Consider the following 8346-nt stretch of genomic DNA (forward strand, 5'->3'; position numbering starts at 1 on the left):
TTTGCAAAAAATGTTTACATTTATTTGTCCTTTAGGTTCATTTTCAATATGACCCTTGCATTTTAATGGCCACAGTGTGTTATAACCATATAGGCAAATAATCATTTTTGGGACATAGATTATTGAATATAAACATCTGTACTGGCGGCGTAACCCATGAACACATACTGTACATTTCATTTACATATCACTGCTGCAAGAGAATCTGTCAGAGTTCACATTAGTGAAGAAACACTTGGATTCACAAAGCCCAACATGGATATTAACTCCCAACTGACTCGTATTAATTAATTGCATGACAAATTAAAATGAGTTCAATAAATTATATTCTGATGATTAAGAATTTTTTTAAGGAGAAAATTTGTTTATAGAGACGTCGTAATCCATTTTTTTTATGGTTTCGGCTGAGTGTGTTTTTTTATTTTTATTTTAATGTTTTGGGTTGTTTTAAGTTAGATATTTAAAATGTCTTTAAGTTCCAGTGTTAAACTTTACTGTTTACTGGCCCTCAAAAAGGCAAATTTGCATTATAATTTTTTATTATCAATATGTTTCTTGAAAAGGGTCTCAAAAACAGCAACTTTATCATTTATCGCGATCATTACTGAGACAAATTAGCGAAGTTAGTTTTGTGACAGGCCTAATTGGATGTACAGATTTTTTCTTGTGTCATTCGATCATAAGGTCCTGAAGGCGTGACGGCAGCTCATCCAATGTCACAACCCGGTGTTCCTGAGGAACAGCGCCTTCTTTGTGCGAGTTGTCTCTGTCTAAAAGGAAGCCGTGGATTCCCACAGAGCGAGATGCGAGGTAATCATACACATAGTGGTCCCCAACATGAGCCACTCTGTCAGCGGATGTTCCACATTTCTGGAGGGCCTGATGAAAGATGGCCGGGCTGGGCTTCGCCACGCCGGCCTCCTCCGATGTAACCACAAAGCTAAAGCTCGACAGCAGCCCGCAGCTGCGTAAAATCGTTTCGAGGCGATTGTCAAAGTTAGACACGACGCCCAGCTTCAGTCCAAGAGAGGAACATCGTTCAAGGGCCGTCTTGGAGTCTCGAAATACCTGGAAAAAAGATCACGTGTTTCTTCATTTTCAGGAATTTTCTGCATTGCATGACTATTCTAATAATTAACAAAATGGATGAATGCACTTTTATTTATTTACTTTGTTTTATGTGCATAAAGGTGCCAAATGTTGCTTACCTCCCATTTTTCTGCGTTGCAGAAATCTTGGTAAAGATTGTTAGCCATTGTGTTCAGCAGAGCTGGATCATTGACTTTGCACTCAGCCAGAGTGTCTCGCATGACTCCTATCCACCAAGTCTGTCCGGTCTGACCCTGGGAGCTGCCATAGTTTGGGTATCTGCTGGAATAACGCCGATACGTCTCCTGAAAAGCAGCGTTGATCTCTGCAGGATGCAGGCTCAGGCCCCATCTTTCAGCCTCCTTGGAGTAATGGTCTCCCACAGACCCCCGCACCTTCAGCAGGGTGTCTTTAATATCCCACAACACCCAGCGCAGAGGAACTCTTGGCATTACAGCTGCACAGATATGACAGAAAAAAACACATCTTAACTGAGCAAAATAAAGGAAAATGGAGCCCATAAATATTCCAGTGAAACGTAAATTAGTTAAAAAAATGATTTCTGGTTGTTAATTCTGCAAAAATAAACTTCTGCAGCACATCTTGGGTCTTGAGGAAACTCCAGAAATTATAATATATAATTCATGGTTCATTTTTTTTTATGTCTGTCTGGCAAGAGTAAAACTACATAAGAACAATTGGGGAATATGAGTGCAGAATGAAAGTATTTAGTAGGTGCAATATTCTGCAACAGGTGAGCAGTGGAGATTCTCTTAGATAACTTTACAAATCCACACTTTATGAATCTCCTGCAAACTGTTGAAAAGGCTTTGCTTCACATCCCTTTGAAAGCTGCATTAGTGAGAGCTGCTGTTGCACAACATAGTTTGTTTTACACCAAAATTTGAACAGTGAGCTACTTTAACAACAACTTTTTGTGATGTTTGTGTCAATGCCTATCTGCTGGATAATGGCAGGTTTGTGTAGGTCATAACATTTCTATGTTAAAATCCTTTTTTAATAAGCTCATGTATTTATATATGTGTTATGTATAGGCTATAGTCGTCATACTTTTTGTACAAAGAGTTTCACTTTTTGACTTCAATTAATGATATACACTTTTTATATTACACATATAAACGATTCATCTGTATAATATTGTATAAACAGCAGTTTTAGTACAGATGCAAAATTAAGTTTTACAGCAATATTTAAGAAAGAGAACCCTCCCAACAGGTGATGCTTGTTCAGTCCTTTTCTAGTTGTACTGTTATGAAATTTAACATGCTAATTAAGATCTTTTTTCCAAAACACTGTTTGACTTTAAGGTAAATGTTCTGGATAAATGGTCCAATGACCCATCATTGACTGCCTCTCTCAGGTAATTCCTATTGTCTTTCCAACCTGACATTGTGCTAACATTAACATGTTTTATCCAGAGTAGAGAACTGCTGAAATTTCTGCTTATTTCTCTTTTGAATCCTTTGGATGTGCGCTTGAGGTTAGTTTTAACTCACTGTTTTGAACATGTACAGACCTATTCATGTGTAATAATACCGAATAGACTGTCTACCTTGAAAAACAAAAAAATATATAATTTTAATAAATTAACCACCCGTCTAGAAAACCCGCTTTGACCTTGAAACAACGTGCAAAACATAAACAAGCTCAACTCCACCAGCCTGATATGTGATAATGTAGTTATTTTAACATTAGCTAGCGAAAGAAAGCTAATTTTCTCTGCACCTGTGCTCAACCTTTGAAGATGTGTTTTAGAGCATCACCAACACTTAGCACAACTTTAAACATTACCGAAATAAAGTCTCCACGATCACCTGCAGGTTTTTAAGCGAGATTAGATATCCTTCCCTTCCTCATCCTCTTCGTCTTCTCTCCATTTGCCTCACTCTGTGACGATCGAGCTTCTGCTGCCATCTGTTGGCAGTAGCAGATATAACGCGGCATTTATTTTACATTTTGTATTTTCTACGGACAACAATACCTTATTTCTCAACTTCCAGGACTGAAAGATTTATTTAAATAATAACCATGCCAACTACAGTCATTCTAAATTCATATGTAACCTTTTATGTCAGCACATAGATTTTTGCATACATCCACTCCAGTAGGAGGCAGTGTACAACAAGCGACCAAGACGTTCAACCAGCTTTGTGTACGCATGCGCAAAGGTTCACGTGTGAGGACGGCTTGCCCTGAGGACAACAAACATCTTATTGCTACTAAGTATTAAATAATTTAATTTATTTTAGGTGAAATGAGCTGAATCCGCGCTGTCGCCATGCGGAGTCCAGCTGTGCGAATGTTCCACAGGTTAGAGGGTCTGTTCTGCGTCTACAAACCCGCAGGAGTGCACTGGAAGCTAGTGAGGGACACCATCGAGACTAATCTTGTGAAAGGTGAGATTTGTAATGATTCGTCTCGAGAACAATCTCCGTCCTTTCTCGCAGTCACTTTATATCAGAACTTGCAGTAGAGCTGGATAACATGTGGAGCCCCGTGGATGTGTTGTCCTCAGGTTTGAACGATACACCTGCTCCGCCTCTCACTCATGAAGTTCGCTTCTTACCAAACCCAAACAACGAACCTAAAGCATCTGGAGGACTCATGCTGAGGCCAGTCTCTGTCCCCGTCCTGTCCAAGCACCCTCTGGGTATGTCGTGTGTTACATATTTAGACAATCAGTGAGTTAGATTATGTCTAACTGTCTTTGATGCACACCAGTCGTGACCATACACGACCAATTATTGACAGCTGATATCCCACAGCCAGGGCCAGATTTACAAGGATGTGGGCCCCTGGGTTGGGGACAGTTTTGGTTCCCTGTCCTCTAAAGAAGAAGAAAAAAAAATGTAATCCAAATTTTAACAGATTAATAAGTTGTCCTACACATCAGTATGAACTGATGCATGTTAGGCTTAATATGTCCCTTGTCTTCCATCTCCATGTTGAAGTTAACTAGAACTTTGTGATTTTGAATTGCGTGAATATTGTTTTTCTTCACAAAAATCCCCAAACTATTAACACAACTCACCGGATATGGGTCTAACGAGTATTATATAAAGTACTATTTTTCCAAAAGACACATTTATTAATACAAAAATAAAAAAAAAATCTTTCGGGTCCCCCCAAAAATCAGGGCCCTGGGTTGCTGCCACTGTATGACCTTTCTAAAGTCTGACCCAACCTGCAACTCTTGGATGCGTCTTTTCTCACCTCATTCAAACGGCTGAATCCCACCACCCTGGTAATAAGCCATTCATTTGATTCAGATGTGTTTGAGAAGGGAGGCATCTAAAGGTTGCAGGAGAGAAGCTCACCAGGACTGAAGTTGGCCACCCTTGATGTACGCCATATGTATTCTGGTTTTAGTGGCTGAGACTTTAAAGCTCACAGCAGATGAGAAGAGGGTGTAATGATGGAAAAGAGTGAGAAAAATATGGGTTAATTGTAATTGATGTCATTGCTATATTCAGCTCTAGCATCATGCAGCCCCTGTAAAATCACATCTTCCAATGTTTTAGTGACTGGACCTGAATTCCAGCATCTCAAAGTTGGGGTGGGTCACCGCCTGGATGCTTCATCTTCTGGTGTTCTTGGTAAAACTTTACTCCTAATACATACAACAAAAGTTTATCTGTTGAAGAAAATCCCAGAGCAGTTATTCAGCTTCTGTTCTTGCAGTTTTGGCCGTGGGGAATGGGAACAAGGTCCTGAACGATCTCTACGGGATACAAACCACAAGGGTAATTTCTCACCTCTGACTGTTCTACCTTATACGTGAAATTATGTACTTAAGTTAAACTTCTTAGGCAAAGTTCAATGTTTGGTTCTGATTAAGGATTACACACTGGAAGGTGAATTTGGGATGGCAACACATGATTTTACTCACACGAGTCGAGTTGTGGAACGATCCACTTATGGTAAGAACTTTTTTTTTGGATGCAAATAGTTTCTTAATTTAACCCATAAGGCAGTCCTGTATTTTTTTTTGTAAAGAATCAGATTTTCATTAGCTTTATTTTTTGTATTAAACACATATTAAGTGTTGTATGTATGCTGTATCTGTAATAGTATTTGGTTGTATTTGTCCTTAAACACGATCTTGTTCATCAGATCACATCACTCAGGAGAAGATGGAGAGAGTGCTAGCCATGCTGGAGGGAGCCAATCAGAAAGCCCTGAGAACGTAGGCAACCAACTTCATTTGCACGACGCGTAATAATTTAGGCCATTGCAAGGAACAAAATTATCCTGCAGATAATGACTGTTATTATCCCTCACAATAGGTATTCCAGTGTAGACATGAACTCACAGGAAGCATATGAGCTGGCTGTAAAAGGCTTGTTGGGTCCAGACGGGAAATCGGTTCCTATTTTGACAGGCTTACGATGCATTCGCTTCCAGCCACCGCACTTCACCTTAGGTAAACTCAGCTAAGCGTGAGAAATATCGAATCCAAGATTTATTTCTTCAGTCCCTTTGTCTCGCATGACACGTCACGTGCTCTGCCTTTTCACAGAGGTGCAGTGCCTGAACGAAACGCAGAAATATTTGCGCAAAGTCGTGCACGAGATTGGACTGGAGCTGCGCAGCACGGCGGTGTGTAAGGGAGTGAGGCGGACCAGAGACGGCTTCTTTACCCTGCAGGACGCTCTCACGCGTAACCACTGGTCGGCTGCTGACGTCCTGCAGGCTGTTCAGAAATACAGCTCAAAAAAGAACAACAACCAGAAGAAGAGCTCCGGGACTCAAACTGATAAAGCGATGTTGCAGACATCTGAGGAAACGCTCGCAGTCTCTCAAGAAAACAAAGCTGATAAGGAAGAAACAACTGAGGTGCAGTGTAACTGAGCTGATGGGTGATTGAAGAAATAAAAGTGAACTAAAATAGTGATATTTCACAGCTCGGTTAATAAAGAAATTTTACTATCGAGGTCAAACAAGGGAAATGCTCCTCAAATATATTGGGCTAATATACAAATGTGACTCTGTGGTTGCCGGCCAAGGTTTATACCGAAGTCCTTGAGAGAATTAATATTGTTAATGTTTTGGTTGTTTATGTAAATCCTTGTTTTTCAGTTTTGGAATGAAGAGGCTTGAGTGATTTTTCTAAGACAAAAAAGGTGCTCAAGAGTTTTCCCTAACATGTATGTGGTCAAACTTATATGAACAGACTCAAATACATGCTACACAACTGATGTATTGAAGTTTGTTCAATGGGCGTCTCCTCGACCGCAGGTTTCATACTCTTGAGGAGGACTGATCTGGAAAAATGTGGCACCTGCAGCTTAAATACAAACCAAATAACTGAAAATGTCCCAGTTTCACTTCTTGGGAACAAATGTGATCGTGCAAGTTAAAGTCGAACAGGGGGACAGACCTGCTAACGTGTCTCTTCTCCGTTTGGCCACTAAATCCCTTCAAACAACATCTTAAGAGTTATTTTTTTATTTACACGCGTCAGTTCTGGATGCTGCTGAATCCAGTGAGTATTGAACAGATCCTCTTCATGCTAGCTGTGTGTGATCAGTCAGCCACCAAGAAGTTTTCAGGCCTTAACGTGTCATTAAAGAAAATCAAAACCTTCAGGAGCGTTTATTAAGTATTAGGTAAATGTATTTAATCCTTTTTGTATCAATTCAACCCTTTTGGATTTGAGGAAATGAACAGAAATTACAAACGTGAATCTATAACTTGTTTCTAAGGTTGATGCATAAACGTCACAATGAGGAATAAGAACGACTCCCATCAATTAGTTGAAGGCTGACGATCATGTCTGTGATGAGTTTAGTGGGGACTTTACTCAGACTTGCATGAATTACATGTTCTGACTCTGCAAATTTATTTCAGCAAATATTTGTCGAAGAGCAGCCATGTCTCTGATTGTGGTGAAAGTTTTAAGTGCCAAATGAGAACATGAGCCATTAATAAAGCCTAAATACAGGATGCACAGGTTTATTACCACCATTTATATCGATTTTACTCTTTCCATTGCTTGTAAAATATATGCTGTGCTCTGAGGAAATGCACTCCCCTTGTATTTTGTTTGGGATGTGGTTATACCAGTCATCTCAGAGTGTGCAGTAAAGATAACTTACTGGTTTTTCAATGAGTGTGTTTTTGTTTTAGTGTGTCCTGTCTGGCTGGCATTGTGGGACCCATAATGGTCTGAGTACCAAGGTGTGGCCCGATAGGTTTCCTTTCACAGGTGGAGCATTACGGCTTTCACTGTTATGCTCCACTTCATTAGAAATTGATTTGGGTTTATTTCAAAAGTAATGGAGAGGGAGGAAGTTAGGAGAGGGAAGGACAAAGAATAGAAACCAACACCCCACAAGTCTGCTTCTACTCCTGCAGAAAGAGAAAAAATATTGCAACACAACATGTGCATGTACGATAAATATAATTGAAAAGTAAACACAGTACAAGTTAATACAATGGCAACTGCAGTCCAGTGTGGTGTGTACCTGAAAACACCTGAATCTTAACATCTGTGTGTGTTTAGGTCCACTAAACACTCACCTCCTCAGACCCTCCCCCAGGATCTGAGGCAGATATGAGGAAGACTGGAGCCCTCAAATGTACTTGTCTGATTCCTTTTGATTTGGCAGCCAGCCAGCTTTCTCTCTCTGTATCTTTTACTAGAGATTTTTTTTTTCAGTGTCTAAACATTTCCATGAAATCATTTGGTTACTCGTGACAGATAAGGCTGTTATTCAAATTGGAAAAAGAATGAAAAATGGTTTTCCTACAACTAAAAGTATGGAAAATATTGTGAAAAAATATTGGTATTTTCTGGTTTAACTTTCCCACCGTTTACCCATTTGTTTACCCTCTGTTTGTGGTTTTTGCAGATTCCTTATTCAAAGCTTCACCACTGCAGGAACATATGCCATAAATCATAACATGCAGGAGGACTGGTAACCCCGACAATATGTGCTGAAACCCTAAGTGAGTGCAGGAGAATCTGCGGAACGCGACCTCACCGATAAATTAATTTGCTTCATTTTGCTCCAAAACTGACAGCAATTTTCCTCCCAATTCGACATTTCTCAGAAAACCGTTTGCATAACTGAGACAGTATGAACTTTAGCTGGCGAGCAAATGTACCATCTAAAGTCAGTGCCAGTCATTAAAATGAGATCTGCTGCAATTATCCGTGACCTCTGTTTATGCTGGAGGAGTTCATCTCTGCATTTATTTTCCCGGCTGAACGTCCTGCGGGAAGTTATGAGG

At 39.9% G+C, this 8346-nt stretch overlaps 2 protein-coding genes across 4 annotated transcripts; one reads left to right on the forward strand and one right to left on the reverse strand.

The window, feature by feature from the left end:
• On the reverse strand, positions 1-3028 carry hdhd3 (haloacid dehalogenase-like hydrolase domain containing 3). Of its 2 annotated transcripts, none has more exons than XM_014982106.2 (3): positions 2925-3028; positions 1209-1546; positions 1-1068 (listed from the first exon to the last, which is right to left on the reverse strand). In XM_014982106.2, exons 2-3 carry the CDS (start codon positions 1539-1541, stop codon positions 670-672), a joined length of 732 nt encoding a protein of 243 aa, XP_014837592.2. In that variant the 5' UTR covers positions 1542-1546; positions 2925-3028; the 3' UTR covers positions 1-669. The 2 variants fall into 2 exon arrangements, with proteins under 2 accessions (XP_014837592.2, XP_014837591.2); XM_014982105.2 differs by having other exon boundaries at positions 2902-3021.
• Positions 3029-3229: 201 nt separating this feature from the next.
• Positions 3230-7219, forward strand: trub2 (TruB pseudouridine (psi) synthase family member 2). 2 transcript variants are annotated; one of them, XM_014982102.2, is made up of 9 exons: positions 3230-3333; positions 3421-3506; positions 3626-3760; positions 4632-4706; positions 4792-4853; positions 4949-5030; positions 5224-5296; positions 5397-5533; positions 5630-7219. In XM_014982102.2, exons 1-9 carry the CDS (start codon positions 3269-3271, stop codon positions 5959-5961), a joined length of 1047 nt encoding a protein of 348 aa, XP_014837588.1. In that variant the 5' UTR covers positions 3230-3268; the 3' UTR covers positions 5962-7219. The 2 variants fall into 2 exon arrangements, with proteins under 2 accessions (XP_014837588.1, XP_014837589.1); XM_014982103.2 differs by having other exon boundaries at positions 3252-3506.
• The last annotated feature ends 1127 nt before the right edge of the window (positions 7220-8346 follow it).

The sequence above is a fragment of the Poecilia mexicana genome, unplaced genomic scaffold, assembly GCF_051168715.1.
Source record: "Poecilia mexicana isolate PSO_F unplaced genomic scaffold, ASM5116871v1 scaffold_5, whole genome shotgun sequence".
Lineage (NCBI taxonomy): Eukaryota > Metazoa > Chordata > Actinopteri > Cyprinodontiformes > Poeciliidae > Poecilia > Poecilia mexicana.